The 20,110-nt window shown below is 43.0% G+C and overlaps 1 protein-coding gene across 1 annotated transcript in view; it reads left to right on the top strand.

Annotated features, from left to right (window-relative positions):
- Positions 1-5,826: 5,826 nt before the first annotated feature.
- Positions 5,827-20,110, top strand: part of bcl2l11 (BCL2 like 11) — a 39,799-nt gene continuing 25,515 nt past the window's right edge. The window contains exons 1-3 of the mRNA XM_071898630.2: positions 5,827-6,230; positions 9,157-9,566; positions 16,805-16,938. Of these exons, the coding sequence (XP_071754731.2) occupies positions 6,214-6,230; positions 9,157-9,566; positions 16,805-16,938 (561 nt within the window). The 5' untranslated portion in view covers positions 5,827-6,213. The remainder of the gene's footprint in view (positions 6,231-9,156; positions 9,567-16,804; positions 16,939-20,110) is intronic.

Here is a 20,110-nt window from a genome sequence, read left to right on the forward strand (position 1 = left end):
AAAAAATGAGTTATTGCCATTTGTTTTTATTTATATTTTAACCAGAGTTTCTTCTTTGACATTCAAGTTTGCCAGTTAGTAGTTAGTTTCGTTGGCTCCACCCACTGAGATTTAACTCAACCAATGAGATTATTTCTGTGTAATGTTTGTAGAACTAAACCTCCAGTCTGCAGGACACAGATTATTGGATTATAGGATATAAACACATACTGACAGTCAGTAACCAACCCTTTCCCACCCCAGAAAATGTAGAACTATAATTTCATTATCACAATCTGCCTACATAATTTGGCAGGATAAAATTTACAAAAGAGTTTTCAGTGTTTTACCTGCTGAGAGCCACGACTTCATGTTAAGTTCTTGAGTCAGTTCTCTAATTTTGTGATTTTCAAGACCATTTTAGTTGTCAAAGAGCACTTGAATATCAGAATACCTCAGAATTTAGACTGTGGATATTGTTACCGTTATTTTAATGTGTTTTAAGTGTTCAAAATGTCTCAGAAATGCAGTTGAACCTAAAAATGTTCTGAGAAAAGCTCTGAGAATCAATATAGGTTCAGAATACAAACCCACAAATCCTACTGCCACGAAAACAACTTATCACACTACTGCCACTTTTTATGCAGGAAGTTAATATTTTAAAGATGGTGCAGTTCACTTTCCAGTAACCTTGTCTTTATTGAAACAATTGGAAAATCTGGTAGAGAGACAGACTAGAATTTATCTGTGATGAGAACAAAAGATACAAATCATCCATGTGTCCCCAACAGATTATTTGCATTAGTGCTTCATGCTAACAGTTTAGCATATGTTGAGTGATAGTAGCCACTAGCATTATCTTAAAAATGAGAAAATGAGAGCTTGTAGCAGCTCTTAAACTAAATGGTAAGTAATCTTAAATTATATGCAGCCAAGTCTGGTAGTTTTGTGTAGGAGATTGGTAAAATTACACATGAGATAAAAATAACACTGTTTTGAACTAGCAGGGACTACTTTCCCTGTTTCCATAGAAAGTGAAGGTGGTGAGTGATGGGAGACTGTGTACAGCTAAAAATCACTGCGCAGCGGATGAATACTTGATTGCTCACCTGAAATAGATCCAAAAATAAACCTGGCTACGCCATAATGAGTTTAAAACAGGCTGTACAGGCCATATAAAAAAAAACACCACAAACAACTTTTTATTACTAAAAGGTCAGTCTTTTAATTTTAGATAATGTTAGCGGCCTACTGTCACTCATGCTAAAGTGTTAGCATGGAGCCTACTATCACTCAACATAGTGAATGCTAAAGTGTTAGCATGGAGCCTATCACTCAACTTAGTGAATGCTAAAGTGTTAGCATGGAGCCTATCACTCAACATAGTGAATGCTAAAGTGTTAGCATGGAGCCTACTATCACTCAATAGTTTATGCTAAAGTGTTAGCACAGAGCCTACTGTCACTCGACATAGTGAATGCTAAAGTGTTAGCATGCAGCACCGGAGTGAATGATCTACAGAAGACACATGGATGATTTTAGTGTCTTATGAACTCATCACTTAACGGGTAACTTAACAATCTCCCATGAACTTGATGTAGGCTATTCCTTTAACTACTACACCACCTCTGTACACAGAGACGTTTTAAAAGTATGTGTGCTTTATTAGACTATAGAATGGATAGAGACAGAAATAATTAGAGATAAAGAAAAGATAACGTGCAACAAATGTTGCGGGATGGACTTGAATGCACCACATTGTTTGTACACACCATGTGCCTTAGTCCACTGTCTCACAGGCCTCCCTGATAGGAGACTATTGAAGCTTTGTGGATTATTTTTTATGAATTACATCTCTTTACAATCAAAAGCAGAATCAGAATCACTTCATTTAGTGCAGTGAAAGTACAGGATTTAGTCTCGGTGACTTTGGAGATGTATTGACAGTTTACATAGTGACCTAAGTACATACTGACACACATGGGATAACAGGACAAAAGGGACAGTGCAAGACAGGATAGGCAGTACATATCACACATCACTGTACAGGTAAGGCGTTCCATTCCAAAACACTACATATCCATATTGGAAAAACTTTGTTAGCTGAATTTCCTCCGTCAGTATCTTCAAAAACATGAATATTTTGGTCTTTAGATGAATCATAACTGCAATAGTGACTCATCATGGATTTTAATTCCATGCCAGCAGTCATATCACAAGAGTAGGTGTCAGTTTTTCAACTCAAATATATAGACAGTATTCAGGCCCCTCATATATGTTTGCTGCTCATAGATTGTGTGTCAAAGGGAAAACTATCCAGCATATTTTTGCTTTTAATACAACTTGTAGCCTTATCCAGCCATTTATGGTGGTTATATCTAATGGGAAGTATGTAATTTTGCCAAATTTTGTACAATATTTCGTTCCATGGTGGTATGTATGGTGCTGTTGCGTTTGCTTTTTCTGTCAGCAGTGTGGCTTCTTGTCATTGTGACGACTATCCACCATTTTGAATCTCATGTGTGAAGCACTGTGTTATACCTCAATGTAATAAATGGTCATTTTGCACGACTGAAATGAATTCATGACAACGGCGACATCCTTCTGAACCTCTGAAGATGAAAACGAATGAGAAATTATGACAGTATTAAAGCATACAAAGCCACATTTTGCAAACGTGTCCCTCTATTGCGATCAGATTTAATGATCTGAACGCCCTGTACAAACACACAGCCGCCATCCCCGGTGAATCACGTCTTTGCACTTTGTATGAATCATGCATTGGAATTTTAATTTAGCAATTCCTGGGAGTCTGTGGGGCTTTCCTGAACTCCTGAGCGTTTGGTTCGTCTTCTGGATCGGTGATGTTGCGGTTCAAATCCCTGGTCGTTCCTGACGAGTCACAGTAACAAGGATATACTTTCCTCAGGTAAAAATTTAAACGCGGGCGAGGCGAACGGCGTCCAGCCCACTGATTTCTGAATCCAGTCGGAGCGTCACATTCCAGCCTGATTCCAGACAGTTGACCAGTAGGCGGAAGGTCATCTGGAAACTTTTAAAATGAATTACCATTAAGCTGATATCATATTAAATTGGCTGAATTGCCGTTTCGAAGATTAGGCTACAACTTCTTGAACGAATGGAATTAAACAATTTGCCTTTTTTTTTTTTTTAAAGATTAGACCACATTAATTTTATAGAGACTATAGGCTGGCACCAGTAAATGCACATTAAACAAACTTCTTAATACTTTGATAGGACTGCAGGTTCTGACCAGGCTCTTAGTAAATGTCGCCTGTAGGTGAGACGGCCATCGCCGGTTGCTCAGCAGAAATCTGCAAGTTAACTTGGTGATCAAACAGGACGCATCGACCTTCATGATCAAACAAAAGCCCTGATTCATTCCCATTAATCATGGGAGTCAGGGTTGCCTTACGAATACTAGTGAAAACAAAAACAGACATTTCATAGCGTTGGATCCAGGAAAATGTACTGTGTACTTTGCTTCTAGGTGTTCTGGTGTTATGCATGTTTCACTGTAGCAATAATACCTGATAAGACGGTGTTTACTGTGATTATGGCAATGACGCATCATTCATAGATACAATAAAGAACATCCTCAAGGGTTTTTTATGGTTTTTATCCAGCGGTTACTGATGCATGTGGGCTGTCTGAACTGTTTTCTTTGAAATAGTGAACATGCATAAGAAACAGGAGAAAACAAGACAGAGTGCTAACTGGTTACCGCAGGGAATTTGCCGAACATGGCTAGCTGAGCTTTATGGGAATTATTGGCACTTTGACCAATCAGGTTGCTTGGCTGAAACTACCCACTGTAAACCATGATATTGTTTGATTTAATAACACGACGGTCGTATTTCATTGTCAGTATTTATTAGTGACCATATTCCTGTGATATACTGATTTTTTTTTTTTCATCTACCCAAACAGTTTCAATCGACGCATCAAATCTTTTCTATTTCATCTTCTTACCTGCTGCACAGCGCAGCGTAGTTGCCATGACAACCATTTTATCCCGTTTCTACTTCATTGTTTTCCTACCTTTTAAAATAAAAATCTGCTGGATTTAACACCGACTAGACTTGGTTTTGGTAGGGATGGTCTGACCTGTTTCATTCTTCACTATATATAAGATATGGATCCATTTTGGCACTTTGTTAACAGAGTTTAAAACAATTACACTGGTTGGCCAAGTGGGGGCGCTATAATTAAAGGTCAGAATTTGAAACTTTGACAGGCCGTAACTGCTGCACCACCAGGCTGATTTTGATGAAAGTTGTGTTGGTTGTAGTGAAGTAAAAACCAGATTCAGACAGACTGCTGAGGAGCTGCTAATACTGGAGAAACTAGATCTCTTTGGTAATCTTTATTTATCTGTGTGTGGAACAAACTCCTTTGTCGGGGGAACAATAATATTTTGGAGTTGAAGCTGCTCACTGTTTCTGCTGATATTCATCCCATTTCCCTGCCTAAAAGACTCCAAACGGTGACAAATATTCAGATTTTCCTCCAGAGTTTTCTTCTCATCAGGGTGGAAACAGCACTGAGACCATCATGGGACACTAAAACTCCCCACTGACCCCCAGATGGGTCAGCAGCTCCTCCGGGCAGAGTGAGGCAGGTTTTACCGACCGCTGAGTAAAATCCTCCCAAACCACACCGGGGTGATTTCTCTGGTCAGACTTCTGATAAACAGGAAAGATAAAAATAGTAAAATCTGTGGTGAGGGAGGAAGGTCCGTCATATCAGACACGGACCACACTGACTGGACCGTATCTGAGTTTTAATAAAAAGGAAAACCAGTTTATCAGTGGAACCCGACATGGGAGTGATTGGCACACACACACACACACACACACACACACACACTGAATCCCTACCAGCTGCAGGGAAGCTGTTCTGTATCTGACCCTGAGGGGATCACTGTCACACTATTACTATAATCACACACACACACACACACACACACACACACACACACACACACACTACCCCACTAATTACATTGCTGTCATGCAGTAGAATATCTTGGATGGTGTTGAAGTTTATCAAAGCTCCTTGTAGCTCGAGTGTGTGTCCTTATGCATAATATCTGTGTGTGTGTGTGTGTGTGTGTGTGTGTTTACACGTGCACACTCATCAATCACAATGCCATAACTCAGTTGAAGGTCAGTGTTGGTGAAATTTCCTTTGATTCTTTAGTAAATATAAGCTGCAACACACTGCTGGAGCTTCTGATTATAGATATAAATGTTTTGACACTTAGAGGAGCGACTAGTTTCATCTCAGACTAGAGAGTGAGTGTGTGTGTGTGTGTGTGTGTGTGTGTGTGAATAAGTGTGATATCCACATTAGATATCTTTAGTGAACACTTGATTGAACAACATGCTGTTAATATGAGAGAGAGAGAGAGAGAGAGATACAAACACACAGACAGTACAACAGAGAGAGACATAAACACACACACACACACACACACACACACACACACACACACACACACAGAAGCACAGAAACACTGAATGATTTGGAAACGCTTAACTTTCTCCTGTCATGCCAATGAAGCCAACTTCAACTAAAAACTGAATTGAGACAGAGAGAGAGAGAGAGAGATAGACTCCGAGAGAAAGAGAGAGAGAGTGAGAGAGAGAGAGACATAGACTCAGAGAGAGAGTGGGAGAGAGAGACATAGACTCACACTGAGAGAGAGAGACCCCACCCACAGCCACAGGCAGTAGGTGGATCGTGGGTTTGGAGGAGGAGGACAGCATAACGCTTCAGTGCTGCGGACTACCTACAGCACTTTAACACACACACACATACACACACACACACATACACACACACAGAGAGAGAGAGCGAGAGAGCGAGAGAGAGAGAGAGGGAGAGAAAGAGAGGAAGGAAACATCCTCATCTGCAGACAAAAGACGGAGCAGTGTTCTGGACGCAGCATTTGTTTACCTCCGAGGCGGAAAAAACTACAACTGTTCCACTGCGACGAGGCGGATTTCAAAAACACACACAACAAACCTCTGGGATTTATTTTACCAACACTTTGGAAGTTTGTTTGTTTTTTTTTTAACCTAAAGCGGACCCGAGGATCATATTCGAGTCTGGTGTTTCTTTATTAGCCTATTATTATTTTTTTTATTATAGCCTATCGTGAGTATTATCCTGTTGTTGCTGTGCCAGCCGTGATGTCCCGCCGCTGACATGTCCCGTCCGTGCAGGTGAGTGGGGGAATACAGGAGCACAGCTGGTATTTTTACTATTAAATAATAAATCGATCCTTGCCTACATGTCAGACTGTCAGCTGTCACGCCGCGCCAGCCGCGACCACGCGCTTACTGCAACGCTGTGCTTTTAAAATGGGAAAAATCGCTTTAAATTGCTTTTATATTACTAGTGCTTTCCTCCATAATAAAAAAAAAAGTCACTGTAATATTCCTATAGGGGCTTTATTGTTTGTCTGCGGCGCTCAAAAAGCGACTGTACAACGACTTGCTGTTTGTAAAGTCTTGACCATGACGTGGTAATTTTCTAAAAACTATTAAAATTATTTAAAAAATACTACGGTGTTATTTTTTCCCCCTGTGATGTCGCTTTAATGTTCCTTTAGACCCTCATAGTGAATCTGCAGCGCTTCATTGTGTCTTTTTCCTACTTTCGTTACGTTTTTATTTCCTATGGTATCGCTATAATATTCCTATAGTATTCCAGCAGGAGCTTAAAGAGAGTGTGCGGCGCTCGATATTGCGTTTAAAGTGACTTTATTCTACTTTGTGGTGTTTTATTTCCTATAGTATCGCTATAATATTCGTATAATATTGTTATATGGATGTTTGTGTGGTTTATGGTGACTTTGTCGGACTTTGCCGGTAATATTTGGCAACAGCGCACCGGCTTCGGTGTGAACGACAGTTCACTCGGGGTACACGGGGCTTGTGTTTTCATGCAGGTTTGAGTCCAGGGTGCGGAGGAGAAACTCACCGAAACTCACTTAACCACGGTTTGTGTTCGCAGAATAGAGTTTCCCACTTTATGTGCTGACAGCAGCCGTGGAAAGACATCACAGCGTTTAGTTTCAAACTGATTTATCTTCTATGCAGACAGGCTCCTTTAAGGATAAAATGCTTTTCTGAGAATTTAACGGATCACTGTTCATATTGGAGGTTGTTTGCCTTGTGATGATCACCGACTGCAGGTCACAGAGTTTACCCATGCGTCATTTCATTTACCATTGCATCAGGTTACAGGCTATTTTATTAGAATTTGGCACCTGATGCATACAGAGCAGACAGACTGTTTCACCTGTATCTACATTAACAACCGGCTGGGATTACAGGCGGTTACGGGTGTGTATTAGCTTTTCTTTTCCTCCAGTTTTTCCACCAATATAGGAAACGCAGCAGCCTGAACTGAATACGCGGGCTCGCCTGTGGGTGGCGTAACTGCACCACGGGGTCAGAGAGCACAATGCAGGAGGCTCTTAGTTTATAACACATAGACTGTACGTGTAAAGCTTTCTGTGTCAGTTTAATAATAATCGAAAAAAGAGAAAAATAGAAAATTGAGCATTTTCTGAATCTCTCAATGTTTTGCCTCTCGGTTAAAAGTAAATTTGAGATGTCAGACTGTTCTCTCGGTCTCCTGCTCGGTGTCACGGACCGGAGGGAACACTACAGGCTGATTCACCATTTTTCCATGATACAGTTCGCACGGTGCCGGTGCAAGCAGACGCGCCCTGGGATCTGTGTGTGGATCTTGCACGACATTTGGCACCGTGACGCCTCGACGAAAACGGCTGGATTTAAAATGGTCAGATGGCTGATTTAATATTTTTGCATCGGCACTGCGGATTTCCTGGACTCCCTCTGGTTTTCCTATTTGGCGACGTGACCGTCGGTGCGTTTTGGCGACATTTCGGCGGTAGATCCGCCTGTCACGCCTGATGTCTCTCCTCGTAGTGTTTATTTCTGCATTGAAACCCGCAGGAAAAGTTACATTTTCACTCGGCTGGTAGAGGACCGTCGTCACGTCCAGCCAGAGTTCCCCCGTGCGTAAAAGCGCGTAAAAAGCAAAAAATATACATTTAAAACCTAAACAGCGTTAAGTCTGTCAGTTAAATGTTGAACCGGAGCGTGCAGGCTATCTGCGCCGAAAACCAGTCGGTTCATTTTGGGTCAATTTGGCACAGAAGTAGGTCATTGCCGCTGGGAATCCGAGCGCAGAGGGAAGTGTAGTTTGGTCTGGAGAAATAGGAAGCGCTGCAAAAAATATCCGTCTAAATAATAATTTTATCAAATACTGAGTCTCGACGTGTTATTTTTGTTAAGAAAACGGAAAATGTGCCAAAAGTGTGAGATCATTCCAGTGCAAATCAACATGTTTAAAGAATCTTCTTGAATAAAGTGACATTACGGACTGATCCGACTTATTCTGGCTTGTTTCAAGATACTGACACTTGTTCCAAGAAAATTCTCGCAGCAGGTGAATCCGCTCTGGAAATAAGTGGAAATATCCCACCGGGCGGAATATTTCACTAAGTGTAAAAACTGTGAACGGGAGTCTGTTCAGACGGACATGTTTTTTTGCAGCGAGCTGCCTGTTTATGTGTGTGACGCAGTTGAAGTTACTCCAGCCGCTTTCTTCATGCCTTATTATTTTTTTCTCCCTCTAAGTCAAACACGATGTGCTGCAATCAGCAGCTTCTGTCAAACAATGGAGGCGCGCGGCGCGGCCAGTTTGGAGAGGAAACCTGCGCTGCTGCCTGAGCGCAAACACAGTAACCAGTAAAACACACACACTGTACACACGCACCGCCATGTGTTTTGCATCAGAGCCGTGGACAGTGAGTTAGATTATCGTGATGTCACATGTAAGACCAACTTTCAGCAGTTCATGTTTGGCACGCGCGCTTTTATAAGAGAGGAGACAGTGCGCTAAAAGTCATCAGCCCGCCGGTCACCGGGACTTCCCGTGTCAAACTGATTAGACTTGAATTACCAAAACATTATGAATCCAGCAGCAGCGCGCTGTCACATTTGCGCGTGACTGAGTGAATATCTAAACTTGAACCCGCTTGCAGTTAGAGCCGCAGCGGGTAGCAGAGTGATGATAGACCAGGCTGACGGTGCCGCTCTGTCCATCCAACAGACCACCAAACCGGTCCGATGGCTCGTCCGCGGTAACGGAGGAGAGCGGAGGAGAGTCGCTTCCCGTCGGCGCCGGTGGAGCCGCAGCGCAAACCTCCCGATCAAAACCGGCAAACGAACCCGGCGGCGGACGGAGCGCTGACCACGCCGGGAACACCGGAGGAGAGGGGGACTCTCCGTCCCGGGGCGGGATCGAACCCATCGCCTCCCCCAGCAGCCTGACCGGCGAGTCGAGGTCTTTGCAGTTTCAGCTCTCCCGCCTCTCCAGCGGATATTTCTCGTTAGACGGCGACTCGTCGCCCGGAGTGGCGGACAAGGCCACGCAGACACCGAGCCCCTCCTGCCAGGCGGTGAAACACGCCCTGCAGTACATGGCCGAGGCGGCGCACCGGGAACCGGAGCAGCAGCACGGTGAGCAGGAACTCAACACACAACCGGTGATGTCGCGACAAAAAAAACAAAACAGTCAGCATTATTAAAAACAATAGAAGAAGTCAAATCCTGTTAATTTGTGATGCAGCTGGTGGGGAAAACACAACCACCGATTTAAACACAAAGCAAATTATTAAATTACTGTTATTAAATTAAGATTTTCAGGAAAGCATTAATTATACTATTGGTAACACTTTCTATGGCTACCATGTCTATAATTCCTTATATAATGCCTTATGATCATGCTTATAAGAGCACATAATGCTTACCGGTACCAAAGCTAAACTCTGACCTCCAGTCAGTGATTATCGTAAGGCAAGCAACCTCCAATGTCAACAAAAATCAATTATACTCTCAGAAAAGCATCAATTTATGCTTTTTTCTCCATAAAAGACACTATCTTCATATAATTTACATCAGTTTGATACTACTTAGTATGGCTTTTCTGTCATAAAGATCTATGTCAGGTTATAAAGCTGCTAAACTGCATTTCTGCAAATAAAAAAAGTGGGTAAAGTGAGTTCAGGTGGGTTTCCCTCCACTAAATCCTGCATGATGAGTCAGTAAGCAGCCTGAATGCAGCCTGTCTGACAGTTTGTGTGTAGTACTGTGTGTATTTCCTTCTGCGCGTGTGTGTGTGTGTGTGTGTGTGTGTGTGTGTGTACATGTTAAATATCTAAAATATGAGCCTGACTGTATTCTATGTGAAAGTGTGCTGCTGCTGGTGTGGGTGTATGTAAAACATGAAACCAGATAAGAACCAACCAACACAGACTGCGCTGAAAGCTTCCTATATCAAAGTGTTGGGGGTTGCTGGTATTGAATATTGATATTAAGAGTGAAGGGACTCAAAATTCAGCATGTTTTATATTCGTTTGTGTCTCCTACAAAGCTTTAGTCAAGACAGAAGTGTGTATTTTTACTCCTTTACTTATGCGTTATGAATCATCTCATCCATCAACATCGACATGGTACTACTCTCTCCTGTCAGCAGATGAGTCAGTGGATTTCTCATGTTCATATCTGTGTTTTGGTTCAGTGAATACCAGGCTGCACACACTTCCACCTGCCGACCTTTTGCCCGTTCTCCGATCTCAGGCGGGCCGCCAGAATCCACCCTGAAATTTTCCTCATCTTTCTATTCTTGTGAGGACATCGGGTCCTCTTAAGCATAGCAATACACACACACACACACACACATACAGAAGCACTGGCCTCATATGTTGGAGTTTGTGATGTGCTCATTCTGTCTTGTGTTTTTCTCTTATTTGCATCCCTTGTTTTCTGTGTTTATAGCATCTTGCAACAAACCAATTTGTTACAACACGCTTCATGAATGAATTTGACTCTTAATTGATTTGCCTGCTGGTCTGAACCGGCAGCCAGGCCCTGCTGGCTCGTCTTCAGGTCTCTCTGCTGCTGTTGGAGCGCTGCCTCGGAGTCGTAGTTTTCCCTGAGTCCTGCTGGATGTGATTTACAGGAAGGAGGGGTCTTATCTTGACTTCTGGCTGCTTATTGAGAGTTGTACTGTAACAAACCATCAGGGAGTCACCTGGGCTGTGGCTGTGTGTGTGTGTGTGTGTGTGTGGGGGGTGGGGGGGTGGGGGGTGGGGGTGGGGTGGGGTGTGGGGGGGGGGTGTACGTGCACATGAATAAGTGCACTATACTTCCCTGCAAAACAGTAACTGCTCAGAGTGAAACTGAGAAAAAAAATGGCTTTGAAGTTTTCATTACTGCCACACCAGACGATTGTGAGAAGATCTTTGAAAATGTGTTGATCTGTTGACGTAGAGAAGTGTTTTTCTTTATCCTCCTGTCCCCTCTGACCTAACAACCACACACAGAAGAGCAAAACCTCACTTTCAACCTGCAGTGAAGTTACTGCCTCCTTCCTTTTCCATACTTTTTATCTAATTCTTATTTTATTAAACTGAGGGTCCTTTACCTCACTGTGTTTTCATGCATGTAAAGCAAGTGCTATACAAATAAAGTTGTTATTAGAGTATAATGTTAGTGTGTGCATGTGTTTGTATGGTGAACAAGTGCACTATAGCATATGTATATTTGGATATAAAGTGTGTGTGTGTGTGTGTGTGTGTGTGTGTGTGTATCATTGTGGGACATGTAACTTTCAGCGGGAGAAAGATCTGTCAAAGTGAGGCTGGTAACCGCTGACACTTCTCCGTAGCTACAGTTAGCTTAGCTGTTAGCTTTTATGCACGATGCCTTGCTAGGTTTGTCCTTAGTAGGCCTCCGTAGTGCAGTGGCTTTGCTGTGCTTCATTTACAAATGTGTTGCGGTTTCTGCCGCCCTCTAGTGGTCAGAAAATCTTAAGGAAAATTTTTAAGTGTTTCATCCTTCTGGGAATTGGATCTATTCCTGTTTGCGTTGTCGACTCGGCAAGGCGACTGCGGTCTGACCGTTGCGTCGTACCGTAATGTACAAAGTAGATGCGCACAAAATTTTTGACACTTGATATCTCAGACCTTTGCAATGCAGAACTAGTTTTCACATGTGACTTGACCCTAACCCACAGACTGAATATCTACAGACTACGTTTCACACTGTTGTGAGTATCACTTGAAACTCTCTAGGACTTTTTAGTGACACATCATAGTCACATTATAGTCACCAGTCTGACCGCTCTGGGCAGAGTCTGCTGTCAGAATAAGTGTTTACTGTGCAGTTCTCTGAAGGCGATGTAGGCCTTTCTCAATACACTTTGATGGGAGGAATCCACTCAATAAACCCAGCGGCCTTCCTGCTGACACCTGCTGTACATCAACATCCAAGCCAGGCATTCGCTAGGGATGCACCGATACCGATACTGGTATCGGTATCGGTGCCGATACCAGGCTAAAATGGAATATCGGTATCGGAGATTTTACCCAAGACTAAAATCTGATACCGAAAGCCATGAGTAACATGTAAGAAATAAAAGCAAACTGTCTTGATTTTATGCATTTGTGGCACATAGAAGCCTGTATTTCTCAAACAGTGGGAAAAACAAGGATTTTATCTCAATAATTTTGTCCATTGACCCCAAACTAAGGAAGAAAGCCTGCACTGTTCAGTAAAAGTAATGGATCGGATCGGTACTCAGTATCGGCCGATACTTAAACTTTCATACTCGTAATCGGTATCGGCATTGAAAAAGTGGCATCGGTGCATCCCTAGCATTCGCCCTAGTTAAATATAAGAAGAGATACTCACATCAGAATCTGTGTATTGGTAAATGTCCGCTCCAGACAGTCCCAGGCAGCGGTTGCATCACATTCATCATTCATAGAACAAGGATCTGTTTTTGTTATAGATCTGTTGTTTATTGAAAGCGAAGGAAATAGAGCAGAAAAACACACACAACACAACACAAGCGCGACACACACATGAGCCGAGTTTGTCACCTCCAGCAACCACAATGTTCTGAGACGGCGCTCCGGCCGAGTTGTTTACGTCTGAGAAACTTAAAAAGCACCGAACGCCACAGCGCTGCCGGCTGAAACGCTCGTCCTGCTGCCTGGGAACAAACACACACTGTGCCAGGAAGGAGAGATTTCGGCGAAAACGCTGGTGGCGGGAAACATCATCATCATCAATGTCCGTTCTGTTTCCTCGATGTTTGATGATGATGTTCCTCTCAGTGAACAATGAGTATCCTCCACCGTTCTCTCATCCTGATGGGATTTTTCAGGTTTATTTCAAGGTTTCAGAGTCTTCAGACACAGCAGACTCACATTCATTTCAGACGAAAATTGTTGCTTTTCCTTCTACATTTTCCCCCTGTTTTGTGTTTCAGTAAAAATCGGATATCGGCGGAGCTGTAAGATAGAGATAGATAGAGATACAAGGTGCTGCCAACCTAGCTATAAGAGTTTCATTAGTTTCAGTGGAGAGTTTTAGTGTCCCATGATCGTCTAAATCCAGTTTCAGAGGCTTTTCCACCCTGACACGAGTCAAATTTCAGGGGAAACACTGAATACTTGTCATTTTTGGGATGTTTTTTTGCATGAAAATGGTCAAACTTAAATACTCAAAATATCAACTATCAGCAGGTTCAATCCAAAAGATATCAGTATTGTTATCAGCCTTCAGAAACCATATCGGTCCAAACTGCAGCCCTGATCACATCCATCGATAATGTTGCTTTGTAATCAGTTGATTTCCAGGAAGTAAAAGTCTAATCTGCGGAGGCTGAAATCAAACTTCCAGAAGCTTCAGCAGATTGTCTTCACTTCTGTATGTGAGGCTCTGGCTGAGGCTTTTATAAAGGCTGTGATTGGCCGCTCTGATTGTCTCTGTTATTCTCTTTCACTGCAGCCAGACAGACAAGACACCAGTCAAAACACACCAGTGTGTGTGTGTGTGTGCGTCTGCGTGAGTGTGTGCATGTAATTCATTAAGTACACCAATCAGAATAGACCTGTGTGTGTGTGTGTGTGTGTGTGTGTGTGTGTTCACCAGTCAAAATAGGCCTGCAGGTCTTTTGTAAGGTGCAGACAGAAACCCTTTGGCTCTCATTCACTCTGCCATGGCTATGAGATAGGACAGAGATAAACACACACACACACACACACACACACTCATGCATTATCTTATATATTCTCCTCTCCATGAAGCTTAGAAAGAATAACAGATCTCATGTGTGTGTGTGCGTGTATACATCTGTGTGCCTGTGCTTGAGTGTGTATGAGAATGTGAGCAGCGTGTGTGTGTGTGTGTGTGTGTGTGTGTGTGTGTGTAAGAGAGTGAGCTGGAGCGATGCAGCTTAAGGCGGATCAGTTTATCATGCTGTTGTTGCTGTGTATCAGTCTGATTACAGCTGCTATCACACAGCATCTTACAAACACTTCCTCCTCCTCCTCCTCCTCCTCCTCCTCCTCCTCCTCTTCCTCCTCCTCCTCCTGCAGCACAGTCTCCTCTCCGGTCTGAACCTCAGTGGAAAAGTTCACTTTGTTTAGAGTCACACTGACCAACTACAAGAGAACCAGGGCTTGTAAACAAAAGTCACATGACTCAGAAGCAGCTGGTTTATTGGACAGAGTTTTGGTCACCTGTCATCCTGCCAGGTTGGAGATTCTGATTCCATAACTTTATCTCAGCATGATGGACCTGTCTGTCTCTTCTTCTGTGGTGTTCATACCAGTTAGGAACACATGAAGAAATAGCTGAACATGAGCATCAGTCCAGACTTCATTTTGTTCTGCCAGGCTTTCCAGGAACCGCATCCGTCTCCTTCTACCCATAATCCCTTGCGTTTCTCTTGTTAGAGGCCTGAGACTCTCGCTGCCGCCATTTGGTGACAGTAGAGTTCAAAGGTCATTGATCTCACCTGAACTAAAGGAGTAAACACTCCAGAGTTTGAATTAACTGCTCAGAACATGCTTGGTGTGAACTTGCCCTAACACACCAACATGTAAAATGTAATTGCATATAATTGCTTTAGCCTTTATGCAGTACCAGATGGGTGGGGTTTAATACTCCATGACATTTTCCTATGCATAAACATCCATTTTGCTGCTCTCTATCTTCAATTATAACACAATAGTGATTAAACTTATATCCAATTGATGAAAGCTTCTCCACTGTCTGTTCCAAACAGCCGGTGTCTGGTAGCTCTTTCCCGGGAAAAATCCTCTGCCGCACAGGAAGTGATGCGTTTTACGTTTCCGGTTTGTTTGGAACAAACAGAAGAAGAAGAAGAACTGGGTAGTTAGCATGAGCAGTGATAGCCGCCATGGCTGAACAGACAAAGAAGAGAGAAACTCAAACTGCAGTGACAGAAAACCCAAGCTCCGCCCACACTGTTTGATTGACAGGTGATCTGTGGGAAGTGCAGTGCAGAAACACCACAGTGATGAAGCTGAGGGACAAAGATGGAGACTAAATTAAAAAAAAAATTAGCTTAAAATTTTGTCGTGGTGTAGTTGTGTGTTGTGTCACTGTCGTACCCATAATTCCGTTCTTTGATCAATTAATCAATAACGATGCCCTGCAGTGGAGACTCTCTGCTGTTTTGGCCTCTTTAATATTGGAGGATGTGAGAAATATTAAGCCTGGGTTTCATAACAGCGTGCATGAGTCATAAGCAGAGATCGGTAAGAGTTCATAGTCTTTCACAGTCGTACTGTATTTCATGCTGAATATATAACAGATAAACCACACACACACGCACGCACACACACACACACACACACACATACACACGCTCGCTCACGCAACCAGCTGGTACAGTGGCATGTCTACACCTCTGACTTATGATCCCAGTAACACACACACACACACACACACACACACACACAGTTTTAAAAATTCAGTATCGTGACTCTTCGGCATAAAAATTGATCAGATTTTGGTGATGATCTGGATCTGAGATTTCCACCTGCAGACGATTTTTTTTCCAATTTTTATCCAGAACTATTATGCTGCGCTCATGTTCAGGTGGGAGCGAACGATAAACAAACTTAAAACGAGGCTGCATGCTTTGCGAGTTTTAGAATTTGGTGGAGGTTTGGTTTGCGCTCCACTGAGTTACTTCTGGTTTTTAATAATGTGGTTTTCCTTCTTTGTCACATGTATTAATTTTCTGTTTCACATTTCAGAACCGAAGGATGAATCAAAGCTCTCTGTGGTTTCTGTTAATATCGCCTCGCACACGAGACTACAGACAAAATGTTCGTCCCTATTAACGTTCTGTCACTGCGTTTTGTCTTAGTGGGGTCATGAGACGATATATATCGAAATCACGATACAAAAATGCGACAATACGAATCGTGGGGCAGAAAAATGAATCGCGATATTAGCTCTGTTTTACTCTGCTGTAGTAATCACAAATGAGACGCTTTCACCATCACAACTTCAATTTATTTGCGCTTTGTAAATGACATTTTTAAATCGTTGTTTACGCTCTAGCGAGGCAACGCCATCACTAGAAAGATTTGTGGCTCAGAAATAAACAGAATTCTGCACAGTCAGACTTTGCTGTCATTGAACTTTTATTTATCACGTCGTATCGCGGTCGTATCGAATCCTGAATCGAATCCCATCGTGAGATAAGCAGATCGTCTCATCTCTGGTTTTTACCCTTTGCAGAAACGTGGCAGACTTCAGCGCAGCCCAGAAGTCTGCAGAGTTATTTATTTGTTTGTGAATGCTACATAAGTGCTTCTGTGGTGATATTATGAGATTGAGCAGATATCCCCCCTCCCTCCGTCTTGCAGGCAGTCCCTCCGGCCCGTCTAGGAACACAGCGGGGGACATGCAGCCCGAGGCCCAGGCCAAGGCTGAAGCCGGGGAGATCGGACGGGAGCTCCGACGCATTGGAGACGACTTCAACAGCTGCATCATGCAGAGGGTGAGCGGTCAAAGACTCTGTGTGTGTGTGTGGTGTGTGTGTGTGTGTGTGTCAAGGAAAATCTGGGTGGAGAAGCCTCAGGTGTGTTTGAGTGTAAAAGCCCGTTCACCTCTACAGTGATAACTATAAACTATAACGATACATTGCTCGATACGTTCTTCTTTCTTATAACTTCAATTTGATTGGTCGAAAATGTTTTATTGTTGTCTCTGCATCCAAAAAATCGTTCTGAGATCGAACCAAAAATGTAGTTATAGTTATCGTTTTGGATGTTTTTATAGTTATAGTTGTAGTGGGAACACAGATTCGATTTGATGTACATTTTATACTGATTGAGTGATTGATTTAATTTTATTATAGTATCATACATGGGCTTCATGGGCTTACAAGACACTGTAAAACAAAGTGAAACATGGTGATCAAACAAAAGGTACAATGCTAAAAACAGAATGCATGTTGTTCATCTACAGTTCTTTCAAACTACATTACAACCAATGAATTTCAGTATCGTAGCATCCAATATCTCATTCAGAAATCAAAATGAATAAGGATTCCTTCCTTCTTTCTTCTTTCTAGTTATAGTTATCTTTATAGTTATGAATGGGCCTTAACTGTATGAAAGTGAAGGAAGGCGTTGCTGAAGAGAACATCAGGGTCAGAGAGTAACAGAGGCTCAGGGGAAAAGACGCTTTAAAGCTCATAAAATGCCTTTGAAAGTTAAAACTGCCCTGGATAATTAGGAGCATCCGTTCTTGCATTTCACCCTGTTCCCTTTATTTTAATTGTCGAATGTTTGAGCGTCAGTGCGACTGCTACTGTCCCCTGCGGGCCACCGTAGTTGATTCATAGGAGCCAAACACTGCATGATTCTTTCCAGTGCCGTTCTGGTGAAGCGGCTTTTAATCAGAAAACAAGCGAGTTCACAGCCTGAAGCAGCAGAAACTGTTGGAAACTGTTGGCAGCACACAGCGAAAGAGGAGAAAACGACGACCGACACAAACCGCTGCAGCAACAACAGCTAAAACAACCAATATGGTAAAAAACTCAGCAGTGGAGGGTGAAGATGGACCGGTCGGGACAGGGAGGGAAAACAGCTCCATCCTCTCCTTTAAGGCCGGCTGCCAGCTCCCAGCTGTGGGAAAGAAGCTAAAACAAACCTTAGTGGTACAAATTGAGTGTTTAAATGTGGTGAGACCCAGAGAAGCTGATTTGCAAACCTCAGCAGCAGCAGCAGTCTGGCAGTTCGTTTCTTGGGTGACTGACTGACTGACAAGCTGGCTGATTCAGACAGGCCGCTCAAATCTGATTATTTTAGCATCTGATACAATATTTTTCTAATGTGTGAACAGCAAAAAAACACATGGAGTCTGATCTCTTCAAATTAGATACAAGACACTTGTGGTTTGAAATATTCAAATCGCACTGTGATTCAGTGTTTTTTTCCCCTGCTCAGCAATTCAGTCGGTCAGTCGGTCAGTCAGACAGTCAGTCGGTCAGTCAGTCGGTCAGTCAGTCAGTCAGTCAGTCAGTCAGTCGGTCGGTCAGTCAGTCAGTCGGTCAGTCAGTCAGTTGGTCGGTCAGTCGGTCAGACAGTCAGTCGGTCAGACAGTCGGTCAGTCGGTCAGACAGTCAGTCGGTCAGACAGTCGGTCAGTCAGTCGGTCGGTCAGACAGTCAGTCGGTCAGACAGTCAGTCGGTCAGTCAGTCGGTCAGTCAGACAGTCAGTCGGTTGGTCGGTCAGTCAGTCAGTCTGTCGGTCAGTCGGTCAGTTAGTTGGTCAGTCAGTCAGTCGGTCAGTCGGTCAGTTAGTCGGTCAGTCAGTCGGTCGGTCAGTCAGTCGGTCAGTCAGACAGTCAGTCGGTTGGTCGGTCAGTCGGTCAGTCAGTCAGTTGGTCAGTCAGTTGGTCGGTCAGTCAGTCGGTCAGTCAGTCAGTCAGTCGGTCAGTCAGTTGGTCAGTCAGTCAGTCGGTCAGTCGGTCGGTCAGTCAGTCAGTCGGTCAGTCGGTCAGTCGGTCAGTCGGTCAGTCGGTCAGTGGGTTGGTTGGACTTGGTGTTTATTTGCTGCAGAGAGAGTTTATTTTCTCTTGGCTGCAGTTTCTGCAGGTTGCATCATCTCAGTCTTATTTACGCTGCGTATCACAGAGCTGACTGCAGCCCGGAGGGAAGCAGGCCGGGCCGATCCACTCAGTCACTTCACAAAAGTGGATTCAAAAAAATGATGGAAAATACTTTTGGCATGAGAAGACTTTTATATCCCACTGCTGGAGCTTAAAATACTCCTCGGTGTCAAAAGCTTAACGGCTCTGAGGCTCCGGCTCCAGCCAAGCAATCTGATTAGTCACAAACTGTTTCCTAGCCTTAACCCTTTAGTTTCCAACCAGGATTAACCAGGAAGACAGTTAACCCTTTCTATCCCAGTTTATTTATTCTTCTGTATTGTTTCAAACAGCACACATGCATCGGTAACCAGTGTATTTAAGCAGTATCACACAAAATGGAGTGCTGATATCCAGTATAACAGCACAACCTCGAGTGTGATATTGCTTTTATACAACAGTTCTAGAAACAAAGCTATTTGTCAAGTAATGGCAGAGGTGTGACTGAGTCAACTCTGCTCGAGTCCCAAGTCTCAAGTCAAGTCCCAAGTCTAAATGTAGATTACCAAGTCAAGTCCAAGTCAAGTCCATGTCATTAATGTCAAGTCTCAAGTCTAAATGTAGAACAGCAAGTCAAGTCAGAACAAATCAAGAGTCCAGTATCAATTTAATATCTTAAAGAAAACTAAATATCTAGGACTTTTCAGTGCAATATGGTTTTAATAGGATAAAAACTTGGTAAGAGCATCATGAGTTTGATTTCTATAATCAGTTTCAACTTCAATAAATTCAATCATTCCATACAAATTCAGAAAACAGAATTTAAATTCAGTCGTCTGCTGGAACAAATCTCATCACTTTCAATTTTAAGTCATTTACACAAACACAAGATCTCAAGTCAAGACTTTAGAAACCTTTTCAAGTCATCAGAGTACAAGTCAGAGTCAAGTCCCAAGTCACCAGAACCCAAGTCAAGTCGAGTCGAGTCTCAAGCAAGTACAACTGTGACTCGAGTCCCCACCTCTGAGTAATGGTAATATGAGACAACAGATTATGATTTTTCTCTTTTATTCGTC

Source organism: Centroberyx gerrardi, chromosome 15 (genome assembly GCF_048128805.1).
Source record: "Centroberyx gerrardi isolate f3 chromosome 15, fCenGer3.hap1.cur.20231027, whole genome shotgun sequence".
NCBI classification, from domain to species: Eukaryota; Metazoa; Chordata; class Actinopteri; order Beryciformes; family Berycidae; genus Centroberyx; species Centroberyx gerrardi.